At 43.4% G+C, this 20534-nt stretch overlaps 2 protein-coding genes across 35 annotated transcripts in view; one reads left to right on the top strand and one right to left on the bottom strand.

Moving 5' to 3' along the window:
• Window positions 1–12102, top strand: part of RAPH1 (Ras association (RalGDS/AF-6) and pleckstrin homology domains 1) — a 76496-nt gene extending 64394 nt beyond the window's left edge. Inside the window, 8 exon segments of the mRNA XM_070421933.1 lie at window positions 1049–1169; window positions 2142–2284; window positions 4947–5057; window positions 5059–5468; window positions 5470–5627; window positions 5630–5976; window positions 5978–6865; window positions 6867–12102. Coding sequence (XP_070278034.1) covers window positions 1049–1169; window positions 2142–2284; window positions 4947–5057; window positions 5059–5468; window positions 5470–5627; window positions 5630–5976; window positions 5978–6865; window positions 6867–6911 — 2223 coding nt within the window. The 3' untranslated portion in view covers window positions 6912–12102.
• A 589-nt stretch (window positions 12103–12691) lies between these two features.
• Window positions 12692–20534, bottom strand: part of ABI2 (abl interactor 2) — a 64902-nt gene continuing 57059 nt past the window's right edge. For 27 of the 34 annotated variants that reach the window (XM_070421900.1, XM_070421896.1, XM_070421899.1 and 24 more), the window contains one exon: window positions 17178–17450. In XM_070421900.1, the coding sequence (XP_070278001.1) occupies window positions 17275–17450 (176 nt within the window). In that variant the 3' untranslated portion in view covers window positions 17178–17274. Of the gene's footprint in view, window positions 17133–17164; window positions 17451–20534 lie in introns of those variants that run through there. The other 7 variants (XM_070421926.1, XM_070421931.1, XM_070421927.1 and 4 more) reach the window with 2 other exon arrangements.

Below are 20534 nucleotides of genomic sequence, written 5' to 3'. Positions count from 1 at the left end.
GTTGGTATGTATCTATGGAATAATACTGCTAGTAAAAGCTTGTATAGCGTCAAAGGTGATTTATTTTGGCTTTGGAGCATGTATTATATGATTCTTATGTTCAGAATTCAGCCTAGACAAAAGAAATTGCTTTGGGGGGTGGATGAATAAGCAGAGTACAGGATTTTTAGGGCAGTGAAAATATTCATACTCACTCTATGTCAGTGGTTCTCAACCTTCCTAATGCCACAACCCTTTAATACAGTTCCTCATGTTGTGATGACCCCCAATTTCATTGTTACAAATTGAACATAATTAAAGCATAGTGATTAATCGCAAAAACGATATGTAATTATATATGTGTTTTCCAATGGTCTTAGGCGACCCCTGTGAAAGGGTCGTTCGACCCCCCAAAAGGGTCGCGACCCACAGGTTGAGAACCGCTGCTCTATATGATACTATAATGATGGGTACATGTCATTATTCACTTGTCCAAATCCATAGGATGTACACCACCAAGAGTAAACCTAAGATCAACTACGGGTTTTGGGTGATGATGATGTCAGTGTAGGTTCATTGATTGTAACAAATGTACATTGTGGTGGGGAGTGTTGGTAACAGGGAGGCTGTGCATGTTAGAGGCTGGGAGCGTATGGGAAATCTCTGGAACTTCCTCTCAGTGTTGCTGTGAATCTAAAACTGCTCTATAAAAAAAAGTAAATCTTAAAATAAATCTTTTAAAGCACATTTTGAAGATGATTATATTAAGTAACTGGAAATAAAATTTATTATAGCTATAAAATCAAAGTTGCTTGAGGAATAACTGAAAAAAAAACTTTATATTGATAATGAATACAATCAGGTGTTAACTTCTTGCTGCCTTTGTAAAAATGAAGAAAAATAAGAGATTATAATTTACTGGTATTAAAAGTATTTTTGAAGGATTGTTAGGTATTAATTTTAGTACAGACTATGAATCAGTAAACGGAAATGTACCCCCTTTCCTGCCTCACCCGGCTGTATCATGCCCTGTGAAGTTCAGATGTCCTCACTTACTGCTTCTGTTTAGTATGGGAAGCAGCTCTACATGAACTACCAAGAAGCCTTAAAGAGGACAGAGTCTGCTTGTGATTGGACTTCCTTATCCAGCTCCAGCATTAAATCAGGATCCAGTTCTTCCAGCATCCCAGGTAGTGTGAAAAGCCAGTGCACAGTTTACTAGCAATATGAAGGTGTCCCTGTAGAGTGCTAGTAGACCTGGTTGCTTCAGCATGATTCCTAAAAAACAGCCAACCTAATTTCTAAATTATAATAAATAGGTACATGAGCTTTTTTTTTACTTGCTAGAGGGGACAATATCCTGGGCAATCTAATAATATCCACATCTCATAGAGTGAGTGGATAGGACTAGCTGTAACATTGGCATCTCTACCAGATGTCAGGCACTGAGCTAGGGGCTTCTGCATGGTAATCTTACTGACTTGGAGTCCAGTAAAATAACCTTCCCAGTCCCCTCGCCCTGGGAGTCATTCAGATTACACTGTATCCTCAGCCATTCCCAGCTCCCCTGAAGACTTGCCCTCGCACCTTGCCAGGAGGCCAGGCTGTCAGTGCAGCTGCTGCCCTGTGGTGCCAGTACCTAAGCCCTAGGAAACACACTTCCCACTTGGGAGTCAAATTCTAAGTACTGTTCATTGCTGGGTCAGGATGTGAACATCACGTATAGATCTGAATTCATAAGTGAGTACTCTCTGCGATGGCCTGGAGTAGGGATATATAAAAAGATTGAATTTTGATGTGAAGATAAAATTGAAGAAAAAAAAATTAACTGCTCTATTGATGGTTCATTTTCTTATTTGCTAGGAGTTCTTCCAAGATAGATTGGCAGGATACCAATAATATCATATGAGCCTTTTATTGTAATTATCAGTGTCTCATGGTGAACTGTTTTAAAAGAATCAAGATTTCCTATTAGCCCCTAAGGTAAAGGGAAGTTTTCTAGTGGAAAATATGGGCGGTGCTTTATATGAAATGCATAAAAGTAACTTTTTCTCTTCTATAAAGCACCTGGTCTTGTGCAAAAGATCTGTCTGAACATACATATTCATACTGTCAGAATACTGACATATGTAATACTGTTTTTGAAAATCTATTTTAAACAGAGTCTCAGTCAAATCACTCAACTCAGTCTGACAGTGGGGTGTCCGACTCCCAGCCAGCAGGACACGTCCGTTCCCAAAGCATCGTGAGCTCCATCTTCTCCGAGGCCTGGAAACGAGGCACGCAGCTGGAAGAGTCCAGCAAGGTAACACCTGTGGTCATCGGTAGAGAAAAACCTGTGGTGTTGAGTGGGTTTAGCTTGCTGCTCTTTTATTCCTTTACAGAGGGGCCTTGACTTACGAGTGTCCCAACTAACGAGTTTTTTTGAGATACCAGCTGTCTCTGGGCCGATTTTTTGCATTGAGTTGATAGAGTAATTTGAGTTAACGAGCTCCTTAACGAGCTCGGTCTCGGAACGAATTAAACTCGTAAGTCAAGGCCCCCACTGTATTAGGAATCTTTCTTGGCTCTACATGATATATTCTTTCTTTGGTTTCTCCTCAGAAATGAGTATTTGTGAATGGGCTCTAGTGATTGTGATTTGGAAAAACAAACAAAAAACCCTGGCAGTGTAACTCCTTTTCAGTGGCTCACATTTTAAGAAATACTGATTTCCTCCTCCTCCTAAGTCAGTTTGAGTAGAGCAACACCATTCAGTGCCAGTGCCCTGATCTTGCTGCGAATGGTTGAGTGTTTCTTTATGTATTATTAATTTAGTTTATTCAGACTCCTTTATCTTCTTTTCTTCTATGCTTTTTGACATTTCTCTACACATTGATGAATTTTCTCCAATTATGGTATATGTGGAAGGCTACATTGAAATTAATCCCCTTAAAATTTTGGATCCCTAAGCCTTGCATAATAGCTTGTTCAGTGCCACTGAAGGACAAGTGTAATTATTGCAAGACTATGCAAAAAAAAAAAAAAATGGAGAAGTTCTTTAGATGATTGTAAAACACCATATCAAATTGCCTCTGAAATGTGAGAGCGCGGGTGTGTCCTGGCTGCATTCACCTGCTCACGCCACTGCTGAGGACCCAGTGGCACATTTGACCTGACCATTTTGTTTTTACCCAATAATAATTTTGATTTTTCTGTTCTTTTGGTCTGAATCACTTATGCAAGTACATTCACTAATGAGATTTAAATGGTTTTCCCTCGGTTTATTCCTTAATTTTAATATTTAGTCCTCGGGAGGGTGGAGGAGGCATTAGTAACCCAATGTGGAGACCTCTTAGAAGTAAATATTTGAGAAGTGGTTCTAATGGCCTAAATTCTCAAAGCACTTATAGTTTAACTTCCTTATCAGAGGCTGAAACTTTAAGAAATAGTCCTCTCCTTTCTTCCACTTAATGTGGATAGAGTGGCCCCCTTTCTGGTGCTAATTACTCGATGTATGTAGTAGAGAAGCAGGTTTACACTGCAGACATCTGGAGAAAAGTCTTCACCTTACTACGTGTTTAATGGTGCTATCCATGTGCATTTTAAATGAAAGGCCAAGGAAAACAGGATCGCATGCCTGTGATCCAGCAGGGCACTCTCATTGCAGTTTCAGGAGCGTGCGCCCTGCGGTGCAGCAGTGACGATGTGTTTGAGTCTTGATCCTCTTGTGTTTCTTCTGTTACCTCAGTCTCAGGTGCCAAATGAGAAGGCCAGCACAGCTAAGGTCTACACCCCTGCAGCATTCAAGACAGGGTCAAGTTAAGGTCAGGGGCTGCTCTATGGAAACACATTAACCTGGGTGACTCCTGTAACCAAGTCTTGCAGACTAATGCTTTTATTTTGATGTGCAGTTTTAAAAGAAGCATTCGAGTGTCCTGATGAGCAATAGAATTCAGCCCTGTAATGAGCCTTGTAGTTCACTAACCTCAGCTTTCTACATGCTAATTAGATTTCATTCATAATTGAAAACAAATGGTTTTAACTTGGATCTACATAGGATATTCAAGAGCCTAAAAGATGTACCCAAAGTTATTAAACAAGGGTCCTTCCTCTGCTCTTTTCAAACATCCTTGAACCACATCCATGCATGAGGAGTTCCATGAAATCAGTGACTCAAGCTGATAATTTGGGCCATGCTAAGAGGTGCTCGATAGGCTGGCCAGCAGGTTGTTGGCAAATTCTAGCTCCCCTTTCTTGATACATTTCCTTTAGCCTTCCAAACTTTCTTCTCATTGTCTTCTGCCTTTTTCTGTCGGATATTGTTATGATCTTTTGCTGTGATGTTTATGAAGCATTTCTTTGTGTATTTTCCAGTAAAATGTAAAGAATGCCCCCTCTTTACCTGCATTGCTGGACTTCTGTGTATGTTGGATGTGTCTCACATGAGCATGTGTGTGTGTGTGTCAAGCTCGTTCACTCCTGTGTGACTGCACGCCCGCTGAGCATTCTTACACTCAGTGTCAGCTTATTAGCATCCAAAAGCCATCCTCATTCTCAGAAGGCCCTCCATCAGCATTCCTAAACCCAGCCAGGGCACCTGCCTGATGTGGATGAGTCATGGACTGAAACTGAACTCGGCCATCACATCTCCCCTTGCCAGAGTTTGGGTAGGGCGCAGTGCTCAGGGGGCGGGCCCCCACTTGGAACAGCCCGCCACCATCAGACAGCACTGCAGCAGGAAGCTGTTCCTAGATTGTTGGGCAGTCGAGCTATTTCAAAATGTTGTTGGATAAACAGACTTCCCCTGCGCCCTCGCTGCCCAGGGAGCCAGATTTTAGCCTTCCTGCCTTGCTCATCTTTATGGTCACAGCTTCTGCGCCCTTTCATGCATGTCTGAGTCCTTGCCTTTTATTTTTACCCATTCACAGCTGACATCTGTAACTATTGCTATGTTTTCTCTCACCCCCCTTTTGTACTCCTTTTAGGCCAGAATGGACTCTATGAATCGATCCTACACTTCACTTATGCCCCCTTTATCCCCACAACCTAAACTAGTCAGCCCCTACACGGCCTCCCAGCCTTCGCCTCCTCTCCCACCCCCCACCCCCACCCCCTCCTCCTCCCCCTCCACCCCCGCCCCCACCTCCCCCTCCTCTGCCCAGCCAGTCTGCACCTTCTGGGGGCTCAGCAGCTACAATGTTTGTCAAGTACAGCACCATCACCAGGCTGCAGAACGCCTCTCAGCATTCAGGACCCCTGTTTAAGCCCCCACCACCCTCGGCGATGCAGCCTCTGTCCTCGACCTCACAGCCAGCAAAGCCTCAGATCCCGGTGCCCCCCAACGGAGTTGTGCCCCCGCCCCCGCCCCCTCCACCGGCCCCCACCCCTGGCTCTGCCATGGCCCAGCTCAGACCCGTGCCTTGCGCCCAGTCCCTCCCACAGTTCAGCCCCCCACCGCCTCCACTGAAGATTCATCCTGTTCCGCACGGTATTCAGGCAGCCCCTCCCACCCCCCCCACCCCCTCCGCCGGCCTCTCCCCAAGCGCCTCCCAAACCGCTGGTGACCATGCCGCCCACCAGCACCAAGGCCGTGCCCCCCGTGGCGACACAGGCCGTGCCCCCGACGCCCCTTCCCCCCCGTCCCCCCCGCAAAAAAGCCGGCTTTCCCCCCACATCCCGCCCTCTCCAGCTGCTCCTCCGAGTCCCGTCCCCCCGCCCACGCTCCCCAAGCACCAGAGCTTCGGCGGGAAGCCGCCGCCCGCCCCGCCGTCCCCCGGGCTCTCGGTGGTGAAGCAGATGGTCAGCCAGTTCCCCCCGCCGCCCGCGCCCGCGGAGCCGCAGCCCTCGAAGCCGCTGCCCGCGCACGTGGCCCCGCAGTCCCCTCCCGCCGTGAAAGCCAAGCCCAAGTGGCAGCCCAGCCCGGTGCCGGCCCCGTCCCCGGACTTCCCGCCGCCGCCCCCGGAGAGCAGCCTGGTGTTCCCCCCGCCGCCCCCGCCGCCGCCCACCCCGCCTCCTCCCACCCCCGCCGCCGCCAGCGACCCCCACCGCCCCCGCCCCGGACAGAAGCGGGTCTCCCGGCAAGAAGGCGGGCAAGACGGCCAGCCCCGGGGCGAAGAAGCCCCCGCCGACCCCGCAGCGCAACTCCAGCATGAAGTCCAGCGGCGGCGCGGCGCCCCCCGAGCCCAAGAGGCCCTCGGTGGACAGTCTGGTCAGCAAGTTCGCGCCGCCCGCAGAACCCTCGGGGTCTCCCAGCAAGGACACCCCGCCGCCGCCGGCAGCGCCCCCCAAACCTGGGAAACTGAACCTTTCCGGAGTCCACCTCCCTGGAGTCCTCGCACAGGCGGGCGCGGCAGCCAAGGCCGCGGCCCCGAGTCCGCGTGGCAAGGACCCGGCGGGGGAGTTCCCTTCTCCTCCGTCCGACTCTGACTTCCCGCCCCCGCCCCCCGAGGTGGAGCTCCCCCCGCCCCCCATAGAGATCCCCGCGGCCTTCCTGGGAGCCGCTTCTCCCAAGGTGGCCGTGGTCAGCCCGCAGCCGCAGCAATGGTCCAAGCCGGCGGCGAGGAAGGCCCCGCCGCCCACGCGGCCCAAGCGGAACGACAGCACCCGCCTCACCCCGGGGGAGCCCTCGGAGCCGCCGGCCGCCGTGCCCAGCTCGCCCAAAGCCGGCCTCGGGGTCCAGCCCGGGTTCCTGGCCGACCTCAACCGGACACTGCAGCGCAAGTCCATCACGCGGCACGGCTCGCTCTCCTCGTCCCGCGCGTCCAGAGCAGAACCCACGGCCACCATGGACGACATGGCATTGCCCCCGCCGCCCCCCGAACTGCTTTCTGATCAGCGGAAAGCTGGCTACGGCGGCAGCCACATATCAGGCTATGCAACCTTGCGGAGGGGACCCCCGCCCGCCCCCCCCTAAGAGAGACCAGAACACCAAGCTCTCCAGAGACTGGTAGCTACCGCAGGTCTTTGCTGTCATGGTTTCTGTAATCAGTTCTACAATCAGCTCGCCTGGCCATCTAGGAATTCAGGTGTCGGAGCCTTCTGGTATGTTATTCAGGTAGTGTCCAGCTGTGTGCGTGTGTGTGTACAGACCTCTACAGTGTGTATATAAGTGTGTGTATATATATGCGTATATATAGCTGGGAGTGATTCTATTTATTCCTTTTCATCATCTGAAAGTGGGTTTTGTGTATTTGGGGCAGAAGAGGCGTGGAAGGGGATGTGTCCTGTCCCTTGCGATTTCTATTATCTGTCATGTGGATTGGACCAAAACAACTTCTGGTGACTTTAGAAGGTATATTGTAAGTCTCCATGTGCGGCCACCTGTGCATGTTCCTGTGTACTGAGGAGTACACGTGTAATGTGCTGTTTCTCAGTTTGAGAAGACAGCCACGACGTTTGGTGTCTCAGTAGGGCTTTTGTTTTTCCCCAGTTGGCTGAAGTTAGAACTGCTTGATTGACACTTCATTACTGTACATAAAGGGGCACTTTAATAAGGAAACTCTCAGCTTCATAGAGCGGGTCACCAGTGCGGTGGGGGGAAATTTCAGCCACTACACAGCTGTGCAGGAACCACCATTCCAGTTGCAGTGCAGCTGCAGTGACCGCTGAACCTGGGACGTGTTCTCACAGGTAAGCTCTTTGCCTACAACACGTGGATAATGTAGTACTGTAATCGTGGGTGTTTTTATGCTGTTGGAATCCTTCCATGGGCTCTGTGAAGCTTCATCAGCGTGGCTTCACGATCCTTGCTTTGACTCATGTAAGAACTGTCCGACACAGTGCCCTGCAATGCTCAGTCCAGGATGTCTTTGGGTCAGTAGTTATCTTCCAAGTGTGTGCTTTAGGTAGATGTTGATCTTAGGGATCTGTAACCGTTGCTATATCAAGTATTCCCATCCTATGTCCAATATAGTGCATCATCATGAAAAACAAATCACCTTCTGAAATGTCTGTATTGCTCTCTAGAAGGTTGGGGTGATTACAAAAGGAACAAATGGCCCCTGTGCAGGTATCATTAATCAGGTTGTACAGGGATTGTAACGTGTAATACAAAGAGTCTCTGTAAGTGTGAGGCCATCACAGAGGGAGGGAAATGGACGCCTGCTGCAGCCAGGTGGGGAGTTGTCCCGTTCCCAGGTGTTCTAGGGAGTAGTGTAGTCCAAGCACAGTGAGTGGCATCACATATTATGCATGTGCAGTTTGGCATAACAGAAATCATTGCTCTGACTCAGTAATCCTGTATGCTTCATGCTACACTTCATGTGCTTTTGTTTTTCCTGTGAATTTTCTTTTGTATCTGAGAAAAATGTGATAAATTGACCATTAGGAATAAAACGCAGTCTCAGAGCTGCTCTTAAACAAAAGAACAAAGACTAGCTCCCCCAGGAGCGATAAGTGAGCACATCTGGTAATGAAGGTCTGTCTGTTGTGGCTCAGGATGACCAGGGCAGAAACCTCCTGACACTGTCCCATAAGGAAAATGTGCCCATGCAGTGGAGCAGATAGGAAATAGAGAGTAAGTGAAAGTTAAGTATGCAGTGCCCAGATACCCATATAACCCACTCCAATGAAGGGTTGCATCATAGAGTAAATGGCACCCACCTCTCCATTGCCACGTCTGCAGGATATTGTTCAATATATTCCTGATTAACAAATGCAACATTAACAAAATGCAACATATACCATTGTGCATTTTTTAAAGCCCTGCTTCTTTAAAAGATACTTTTTGGGTCTTTTCAATTGTTCACAAGGTCTGTGTGCTTGATATCGTTATGCTTATGAAGTGACCTTTACCACATCTGCATTGTTGATTTAGGCATGCACAGCAATTTGGATAACATTTGAGTACAGATTGCCAAGCTTCAGTGTGAATCATGAGTGAAATAATTTCCCAGTCTCTGCCTGCAGTTTTATATTCTAAGAATCACCCTTATTTGTGAAGTAAAAGAGCTATTAGGAATAGGAATCCAAGGACATATTCACTACGGTTTTTACTGTGGTGGTGTCATTTTTACATGAAGGTGGACAATTTCAACTTTTGTAACATACCCTCAATCAGTGATTTGAACCCTAAGGTACAGCCCGTTCTTTTTCAGTGCGGGCTTTCCTGGGACTTCTTGCTGTGTCAATGCTGACGGCAGCCCTCCTAGACTGATGCTTTTGGTGCATCATTCTCCTGAAAGAGCAGAACAACACTAGGGACACCCAGAAGAGAGCTGGGTCGGGGAGGAACTGTCATTTATACCCCAATCCATTGGCATGTCTGACAACAGGCTGTTTACATTTCTCCAGAAATGGAAAAGGCTATTATCTATGTCATGGTGAAACAACTGAGTCATTAAAAAATAATAACACTTTAGATTATACTTCCAGTATTTTAGCTCCCTGATGGAGTTTTTTTATTTGGATTTTTATTGGGATGAAGTTTTGTTTTTGAGACTATTTTTATTATTTTCTCTGGTGTGTGCATGGTAAACCCTACTGCCAGATGACACTAGTTCTGTGCCTTCTTCCACTGCCTCCTGCTCAACAGCATAGATTCCCCAGGTCAAAGAAGTAAGTCTGGACAGCTGACTGGGCTGTACTGAATGTGGACGAACATCCTGTGGAAGGTAGTGCAGACAGTTAGTTGCCTATTAGAGCTAGTGACTTGGTTAACTTGAGGGTGTCAATCACCCTATAATTAACATTTTGGTACCAACTCTGAAGTCAGCTACAACTTAGATCAGGTTTATAGGCATTAATATAAATGTTAGGCTATTCTCTATTGAAATGTTACCAGCTTGGCTTTTATTACTCGAATAAATACATTTTTTCCCCTTAGCTACTATAATTCTCACTTGGGAAAAGTAACTATATTTTTTTTTTCTTTTTTAACTATTCTTAAGGTTTTTACAGATGCCCACTTAACGATAAATTGGATTTTTTAAAATGAGACTTTTTAAAATGAGAAAGATTGCTGACTCTTACAAGTTATAGGACACGATTTTAATCAGAAAATTTCAAACAAAGTAATGTGGACACCGTGTTTTCTAGTCCTCTGAAATCAAGGTGCTGCTGGCCACTGAGGGCATATTCTGCTAAGGGCTGTGAACTATCTTAGAAGTCCCTCTCTATGTAAGTTTACTGCACTGAAAACAGTGCTGAGGTTATCAAGAAAGTTTAAATAAAATTAGAGCGACAACGCAGATCAAAGTTCATAGGAGCTGTGCATCCCATTAGAGTTTCAGAAGCTGCTATCCTGGGAAAATAGTTGTTAATAAGCTTGTGTCAAAAATGTGATGTCATAAATACAGCCTGAAAAAATTCTCAGGTAATGATGTGGATTGGTTTGATTTGACTATCAGGTCACCAACAGAACTGTTTGTCGCCTTCTTCTCTTAAAAGTAATTTTATTTTAAAAACATAAACGCGTTAAAATTTTTAAATGCGTAAAAAACTGTTTTCTTAGTTTTATGTTACCAAATTTTTAAAACATGTCATCTATAGATATGTTTAGAAAACTGATGTAATCTCACAGATTTTATTCACATTTAGACCAAGTAAACCTGAATGACCCTGACTTGCTTTAAGTGAAATAGGAATAATTGGATTTATACACTTGATGAGAGTATTCTATCTCTAAAAATCACTTTAGGTTGCAAGCACGTTTGTATAAAGCAGGATATCCCTGATCCTGCAGGGATATGGGACCGCTCATAAGGTTGAGATCTGATCCACAGAGAGGCGAGGAGAACAGAAATATCCCACTATCTTTTAAGGTTTATTTTCCTTTAAAAATTCAAGAGAAGTACATTTCTACACCTTACCGGTCTATCCCTTAACTAAGTGCTCCGTTATTGTTGTATCCTTGGAAGGTCTATATGTAAAAGAAATCTGATATTTATCTGTAAAATAAACTTGCTAAACAAAAATAAGCAAACAATATACTTGATAAACACTAGAAGGGGGAAAAATCTCCAATTGGTTTGCCCTTTGCTTGTTCGAGTAATGAACCATTTTGAAGAGAAAAGAGTATCTGCTATAATCCCCAGTGCCTTGAACTCTTTGGGAGGAATAGCATTCAAAAAAACCTAACAAGCAGATTTTGAGGTGCTAGTGAAAAGGAAGGTATTTCTAGTTTATGCAAAAATAGAAAAAGTTACTATCTCACAAGAGATGGCTCCATCTGCCTAACGAGGACTGGCTGCTTTCTACCAAAGACAGAAGTGAGTGTGTTGGTCACAGACAGCTGTTGACACCTAGCTCAGCTCATAAATGCTGAAGCTTTCTTAGGCAGAACATGCTTGCAGCACTTAGAGGGGAAAACCTCAGCATCTTTGGAACTATCCACTGTTTCCACTGTTGAATTTATGGTAACCTAATACCAAAAACTGCCATTGTCCATGATTGCCGTCTCTATATTTTTCCTTCACTTGTAAATAATCTCTCCTAGAAGGTAAGCATTAACTGGAATGTTTCAAATGATGTTTAATTTTATTGTCAGTCACTAGTAAACTCCTTTTATAGAAATGTACATTTAAAATAAAATATCATTAGCTTGTGCTAAATGGTGTAAAAACATTGTTTACTATTTTAAAGGAAAATTGCACATAATATTTAACTGGGATTGCTCCCTCTCTTCCCATTTCTTTAAAAAGTTAAATCAAGGCTCCCATTGACATGTAGGCTGTGGGAAGCTTTGCTATAAATAAGTAAATAGATACAACATAGGAATGTACTTTTTTAAAGCATGAAAAGAAGACAAAAGGAACTGCATTATAAAGTAGCCGATAGAGGACAATATTCAAATGATTATGCACAGCTCGGTGAAGATGAAGTTACAATTTTTCTTTCAGCTTTGTTGCTATTATTTTCTTGTTTAAATGTACGCTCTCATTTCATTATGTGCCTTGCTCCCTGATTGTGCAAACCTATAGATATATATATAGATATATATATGAGAGAGATATATACAGTACTACTGACGATGTTTTTGTTCTACTGCTAGATTAAGTTATTTTCCAAGTTACTCTTGCCAGTGAAGTATTGTAATGGCTTAGGACAGTAGTCAGTCAGTGTAAATTTGTTTTCCAGTTACATGTTTTCACTATGTCAGCTTACCCAACCCTTAATAAAAATAATACATAGATTTCGTTTAAACATGGGGACTTCACTTGACTGTTTGTGGATCGGCACCATTAAGAACCTGGTTTTGCTGTTTATGTTGGGGTACCCTAAATAGGTTGTGCAGTAAGAACAAATTAAGTGTGAAAGTAAAATACAATTTGAAGTGTTCAATTGGTTCATCTTTAAGTACACAAACTAGGGCGCTTTGGTTGTTAAATAGATGTTTTTTTCTTTTAAACAGAAGTACAAACTAGTACAAAAGGAGGGATCCTTTTTGTTCAAACTTTGGTATCACAATTATGTTGGACTGCTATGTCAAGGTATGTATAAAGGTGTATTTACAAATCACTTTATCATTTACCAAAACTAGGGGAAAAGTGATCATAAAACTAGGTTCACCTACAGCAAAAATAGTGATAGAAAACAGCTGTCTTGAAGAAAAGAAATTTCACAGAGATGAAAATTCTTTTAAGGCTCAACATTTAAAATATTTGAAGTTTGAAGACTTACTAAAAAGGAGCTGCTGGTTTGGAGCAACGGGAAGGATTCTCTCCACACTTGTTATATACCACCTTAGAAAGAAAGGAGGTTACTTGCATAAATAATTCACAAAACACTTAGATACTTTGTGGAATTTTATTTAGGTCAGTTCTTAGTACACAGCAACAATTCCAAATACAATTTCAAAATTAAGAAGTGAATGCTCCCCCACGCATGGAGGTGGTTTAATGGCACACACACGAACATTACCGGCAACGACGCTCCCTCAAGTTTTCCTGCGTGGTTTTTACTCACAACACCAACCTTCTCTCTGGGAGCTAAAAGTACAACTGGCCAGATCACAGATTGTTTACCTTCTCTTTGTAAACCATTTAGTTAAGATAAAAGATTCAGGGACACAAAATATTATAAAAACTGCTTTTTCATAGCATTCTGAAGTTGCAAAAGACATTTCCATTTTAATGTGAAAATAAGTTTTTTGGTTTTGGGATGCTTTTTTGTTTACTAAAGAAAAAAATCTCAAGATATTTAGCAAGGATTATTTGTCCTTTAAAGAATTATGTGATTGATTCTCAATAAGAAATAGGAACAAAAATCAGCATGAAGTAAATCTAAGGTAATGACCGCAATGTCTGTTTAACGAAAACCAGTTCTATAAGGCTGCCTGCTGTGCTCCTGCCAGTGCTGAAAGAACGTTTCTGCTACACCCACCTAATGGAAAAGGCCATTTGTACTGAGTAGTTATTAAGGTTGCAGTTAGTACACGCCTTCAAACAAGTTTACTTTAACGAATACTGTGGTGGTATTAACTGAAATAATAGCTTTTCAAGTATCTTCCTGAAGACATCCAGGAGAATCTTAATTTTTGAAGAAACATACAGCATATTCATTTAAGACACTAGAAATAGTAACGAGCGGCAGAGTCAGAAACTACCATTATTAATTAGCTCTTATCTGAAATGAACCATCTAACCTCTGGTAAAATGAGACTGAACTACAATCTCTTCTAGCTCTAAAGCTATGACCCTAAATAAATCATGTGAGGGAAATCACCAATCAAGCATTTCTGGTCCGAGTAGTTCAGAAGTGATTCAGGCAGGTCCCCATTCTTTCAGAGATTGGGCAGTCACCTGCCAATTCCTCCATCGAATCCTTTTCAAAGGGAAAGGGGGCCCTGCTCTCCACTGAGCAGAAATAAAATAATTTGAAAATAGTTCCTAATGCAGAATGGTAACCTGCTAAAAGAAAACGGACACGAAAGGATAAAAGCCAACTACCATCATTTTGAGGCCTCTCAAATCATCTTCAATCAACCCAAGACTGTCAAGGAGCACAGCTACATTACAGAAATCCCTGGGAAGGCGAATAAGACATTCTAGTTGGGTAATAAGCAGAAGGGGAAAGGACAGGGAGGGAAAAACGCCCCACGTGGTGACCTCCAGGAATACACAACACAGCAGCAGGCCCTTGCAAACTCTACAGTGGCCCTGAGAGAGATAGACAGCAAATAGCCAAAAGATGGAAAATACTGAAGAAAAGATTCCTATTTCTTTTAAACACAGCGGGCTGAATCTCTTAGGTCTAGATTTTGACACGTTGATACTTTTTGTTTCTGATTTACTGCCTTGGCCATTGGGTCAATGACAAAAGTATTTTGATTCATACCACCATGGCCTTTCAAACAACTGTACCAAAAAATAAGTTAATTAAAAGGAGTGACTTAAAAGTTGTTCCCTTTTTTTTTTTTTTTAAAGAAAACAGGAAATGGACAGTAAGTCAAAAAGGAAAAAAAAATTCCCTCTCCCATTAGATTCTATCCTGATAATGTTGCTTGCTTGTCAGCAGATTTAGACTTGGATCCCCTTTGCCACAATATCATGTAGCATGTGAGATTTCTACATTCATTTGGAATTCCTACTGCCCCCTATCTCATCTAGTTTATAAAAAGATAAATGGGGAAACTGACAATAAAACAAGAAATACTACCGTCACAGACTATTAATAGCATGCAACCTATAAAATATCACATACATTAAAAGTCTCCCATTACTGTAGGCCTGGCCCATCGTTACATAGTATCCTTCCAAGACAATAATGGAAATCAAACTGTACAAAAATTTAAGGTATGCGGAAAATCAAATATGTTTTTTAAAATCACACATTAGTATTAAATAATAAAGGAAAAAGTCAGCTGACCCGTGGATCCCCTGCTGCCGGCCGTCACCACCAGCATCTTCTGCTCGCCTCAGTCCAACAGGCAAGCAGCCGCCACCAACTCTGGTTGCACGGTTGTCTGCCATCATCGGTGTGAGGTATGGAACTATTTGCTGGATTTCAAAATTCCTTCTTATTAAATCCACTAAGCTTTCTCAGCAAAAAGGTATTTAAATAAATAATTGGAACACCTAATTTTAAAGATTTTCCTAGTTATACACCAACACCAAGAAGAGCGTAATCTGTCCAAGTGTAGTATAGGTTGGGTTCATAACGAAGCCGACAGCTCGGAGGACACTCAAGGCCATTACTTCAAAGGAAAACAGGATAAAGGATGTTGGGATGACCTCACGAAAACATGGAGGCAAAGCCAAATTCTAAGTGTTAAAGAGAGCTAAAGGCAAAATAGCTGACTTGCAATGTATGTGTGTGTGTGTGTGAGGGGGGGGGGGGCGGGGGGGGGCTTCAACTTTACAACAAAGAGTCTTGACAAGGGACCTGTGTATCTGGGTCTCAGTAAAATGGTGAAGTTTTGTGCTCTGATAGACTCACGGCTGGAATATTCTGCCTGCACCATCTGAGTTCCCTCGCACACTACCACCATCCATTTTCAGTCGAGTCCTCTATCTGCACTAGTTCATGTTCAAGGCTTACATGTGAAGCACAGTTGACCCTTGAACAGCACAGGAGTTAGGGACCCTGAGACCCAGGCAATTGAAAATCCACCTATAACTTGACTCCCCACAACTTAACTACTACAGTCAGCCCTCTTTATTGAGGGGGACTGGTTCCAGGACACACACACACACACACACACACACCCCAAAATCCTTGGATGTCGCAGTACCCTTATACAAAATGACAAAACAATGCACACAGCTGGTTCTCCCCATCTGTGGTTCCCAACTGCAGATTGAAAATACTGCTTTCATTCATAACTGGTTGAATATGCAGATGCAAAATCCAGGGATACGGAAGGCCGACTATATATTTCTTGAAAAAATCCACATGTAAGTGGACCTGTGCAGTTCAAACCCGTGTTGGTGTTGTTCAAGGGTCAACTGTATATGCAGCTATTACCTCTCCCCTTTGAACCCCGCACAGGGAAGTCGCCGGGCAAAGCTCTCTCTGGCCAAGTCACTGGGACTGGGAAGAGCCCATCACAGCGTGGGCCTGACCATGAGCTGCTTTATCCCCGAGTTTCACCTGCTGAGCAGCAAAGCCCTGGATTTTTAAAACATTTCTTATACTGATTACAGAAATGATTGAAGCCATCTGACTTACCGACTCCACTGAACTTGAAGCTATAATTGGGCAGATAAAAAAAAGTGCTGTATTGCAAAGTCCTATCAGTTTTTAATCTATGTAATTGGATAAGTATTTGGCCTTACCCCACTATTCTTAGTCTGAGATACAAGTTCAAATTCTTACCAAAGGAAGCTACTTCCAAGACCAACCACAAAACCAAGCGAGTATTTCCCTTTTCTAAAGTCAAGTGAGTAAACAACTCAGCAGCAGCTAACACTGGCCATTAGTATCACCAAGATTACAGTAGCAAGCCTTTTATTCCCAGTGACTATCAAGAAATTTGAAAATAACTGCTATTTTCCCCCAAAAGAATGTTTTTCTCAATAGTGAAAGTAAACAGTTGGTCTAACTTCCAAAATCCTGCTCCTCAAACCAGTGCCTAAGGCAAAGCCTTAGGATGCCTGTTGGGCAGCAGTTTCTACAGTCCAATCTTTTCAGGACCTTAAGCGCCTTTACGGCCAGCGTCACACACCTGGTGTGCTGGCCCTTCGTGCAACGCAGTCTCATGCAGCAGCAGCACATTCAAGTCACACTGGCCATTGCCAACCACCCTCAGAATGTTGGGAGACTCATTTCATCATCATCTACAAACAGAAACATGAAGGGATGCAAGTCAGTTCAGCATTCACTCTGGCACGCGCAAGTACTGAGAGAGTGCAGAATTTACCTGTGACAGGAAATGAGCCCTCGAAACAACTAAAAATGGTTCAGTATGGCATTCAAATATCGGTTCCCTCCTCTAACAGGTGGAAGAAAGTGGGGTACGCAGTAGGCCACAGGCTAACCCTTTGGCACAGGCACTGAAGAACAGCCAGTGCCACAGGTTCTGCAGAAGATATCCCATGGTGTACAGTATTCCTGAGAAAGATCCCAGATTTTGCTCTGAATCAGTCTTAACCTGATTTGTTTTACACTTATGCTGTTATTCCTTGACATATTCAGAAATGGTCACTTTATTTCAATCCAGACAGCTCAGCATAGTACAAATGATGACAGAAAGATCCATTTGTTCACAATTAGGTTTGCTTTTTGCTTTAATACTGGGGGATAAACCGAAAACAACAACACATACGTAGTTTTTATCACTTGTATCCTTCATTCACTTCACTGAGGGGAAGGCCAGGGCCTCGGGATAGTCTGGGAAGTCCTGCCTATTCCTGGGAGGGAAACGGCGAGGGAGCTTCACTCAGAATAATGCATGATGGACTCGACGTAATTCCCCGGGAAGAGCCCCGTCACTCCGTTCATAACTCCCTCGTACCAGCCATCGTCGTTCTTCTTGATGACATAAATGATGGCTCCTTCCTGAAAAGACAGCTCGTCTTCCTTGTCTTTTGTATAATCATAAATTGCCACAACTAGAGGGGGAAAAACAGGATGTGAAAAGTAATATTCCTACAAAGATAGAACCAAACAAATGAATATCCATCCTTTCCCAACTTTTACAGCACTTCAGTGACTTTCTAAATACAGATCAAAATCCCTTCTTTTCCTGATACCCAGTCCTGTGTAACGGGATCCCATCTTCTTGGGGAGGATAGGTTCTAAGCAGTTTAAATGGCAAAAAAAAATCAGTGAAATTACCTTTCAGCAGCCTATGGAGAAATACCTCACCGAGGAGCGACAATCCCAGAATCGGGAAAGATGACTATTCAGTTGAGCTTGTGTTGTGTCAGAACACGTCTTTCAACATTAGAATTATCTAGTGCAGTGACACACACCATGAGAGGCAAGTGAGAAGATGAGATGAACTAAAGGGATATGGGAGCCCATGCCTAGTCACTGAGTACGATAGTGGTTGAGTTTCCACAAATTCTATGTGCAAATGCTGGGGGTCCATTATATATGTACTCTTTCCAAACACATGGGGTATTATGCCACCAATTTAACACATCCCCATAACACACTAAAAGTGTCATGGAAACCAAGGTACCTGTAAGCTCTCCTGAAACTTTCCTTGCTTAAATAATTTGGTAACTGGGGCCTTTAGATGTTATCTGGGACAGCCTCAGGCTCCTGTTGCATCTACCTCAACAGTTTATTTAAACTGGGAGAGCCTATTGCTCAAATCCACTTGAAGAGTTACCTTTTTAAAAAAATATATTGTTTGTTATTTAAGAGAGGAAGGGAGAAACAGAGAGATAGAAACATCAATGATGGAGAGTGAATCATTCTCTGGCTGCCTCCTGCACACCCCCCAGTGGGGATGGAGCCTGTAATCCAGGCACGTGCCTTGCCTGGGAATTGAACCATGACCTCCTGGTTCACAGGTTGATGCTCAACCACCGAGCTATGCTGGGCTGGCAGATTTCTCTTTTCTGTAAAGAGATCTTCTGTATCTTTTTATATCACTCAGAATTTCACTCAACAACAATCTCCATCTACCCATCATTCTGAGAAGCATATACTGACTTTGTTTCTCATGTAACTTTAAACCTCAAATAAGAAACAAACTACAATAGGAGTTTATGATATAGTGCAACTTGCCCCAGTTCATTTGTGTGTCTGGCCTACTTTAGAACTAAATGGCTTTGTTAAGCTCTGAGTTTTTGCCATTATAGTGACCTGTTAAATGTCAGAAAATACTTCAGAGAGGCCGAGGAGGAAATTAGTGTGTATTTCTCAAAACATAACCAAACCCCTAAACACAAATATATATTAAATGACAAAAAAGTTTAACTATAAAAGTAAAAGAAAACAAGATATGTAAAGTCTTTACTATTTCTAGTCAACCTAATCTTTATCACTCTTAGTTAACATTCGATGCTTATCAAAATGCAAACCCAATGAAAAAATAATTCAAATGAGACTGTCCCTAAGTCCTGCTAATTCCACCTCCTAAAGCTCAAAACCAACACCTCCATCATCTCCAGCGTCACCCTCACTGCCCGTCTGTCAGCAGCTGTCTTCTTATGGAATATACCTAACCCAGGGGGACCTGAAGACTTTCCATGCAGTATGAGTGTCAGATGATTAGGGGAAACTCCTTCTAGAGCCCCAAGTTTTATAAATATTGCTTTCAAAACTGACCTGAGATGATACCTCAGCCAGGCATCAGTCACAAAAGTTCTCATTTCCTCTCTATCATTCTCCTACTTGTTAGTACAGTGCACTGTTTTAAAGTATAAAAGACTTCTGGGTGTCAAAGAAACAACTCAAAATCTTCGTGTGATACTGAAAAAGAATTACTTCACTGAGTAACCCAACTTTTTGCAAGTGAAAGTTAGGTGGCTCCATTCCTTTAGACCAGTGGTTCTCAACCTTCCTAATGCCGCGACCCTTTAATACAGTTCCTCATGTTGTGGTGACCCCCAATTTCATTGTTACAAATTGAACATAATTAAAGCATAGTGATTAATTACAAAAACAATATGTAATTATATATGTGTTTTCCGATGGTCTTAGGCGACCCCTGTGAAAGGGTTGTTCGACCCCCAAAGGGGTCGCGATCCACAGGTTGAGAACTGCTGCTTTAGACAAACATTAAGACTAATGGAGTTATCAGCTGACATGTAAAACATGTTTAAAGATGGAACATTATTTTACTTTTGGCAGGTAACTCAGAAGGAGGTAAAAGAATTGAGTGACAGTGCCACATGAGAAAATGCTTCCATTTGTATCAACTTATGAATGGGAACAAGGTTTTCAGCACCACTGCTGTAGCTAAGGTCCTCAGCTCTTCCTTAGAAAGGTATCCAACTTCGTCTTCCAACTCCTACTTTCTTCTTTTCTTTTCTTTAAAAAATTTTAATTGATCTTAGAGAGAGGAAGGAAGAAACATCGATGTGAGCGAGAAACATCGACCAGTTGCCTCTCGCACATGTCCCAACTGGGCATCAAACCCACAACCTTCTGGGGTACAGGACGAAGCTCCAACCAACTGAGCCACACCGGCCAGGGCCCTGCTTTCCTTTCTAATGTACTCTACACTGTCATCAGGTAATTGTTTTTAAGTAAGGATATAATACATGGGAACTTATTAACCTGCGTAAAAATCTTTCACAATTTTCTATCATCAGATTTTTTAAAAAAGGAAAAAGATTCAAACATCTCAGCATGGTACTCGAGGACTTCCATCCCAATTACAACTTTCTACACGCACACCCCAGGCCCTCTCTCCCTACACCCCCCCACGTCCTCTTGCACATGGCACTGCTCACCATGCTGAACAGCCATGCCTTCACTTAGGATCCCTCAGCCTAGGCCCCTTGCTCGCTCCCCTCTCTGCCTGAGAAAATCTTCATATTCAGGGTACATCACAAATGCCAGGTCCTCTGACAAGCTTCCTGGGATCCCCAGACAGAATTAATGGAACACTTCATTTTCTGACAATTGTTAATGGAGCATTCATGCTGATTTTTAGAGATAGGAAGATGAACAAGACAAACGGTCATAGTCTTATGAGGACAGAAATGTTATCTGATAAATTACCATACATTGCT

This window comes from Myotis yumanensis, unplaced genomic scaffold (assembly GCF_028538775.1).
Source record: "Myotis yumanensis isolate MYYU_CA2020_CCGP unplaced genomic scaffold, mMyoYum1.0.hap1 SCAF_8, whole genome shotgun sequence".
Lineage (NCBI taxonomy): Eukaryota > Metazoa > Chordata > Mammalia > Chiroptera > Vespertilionidae > Myotis > Myotis yumanensis.
This window is presented reverse-complemented; position numbering and strand designations above follow the sequence as displayed.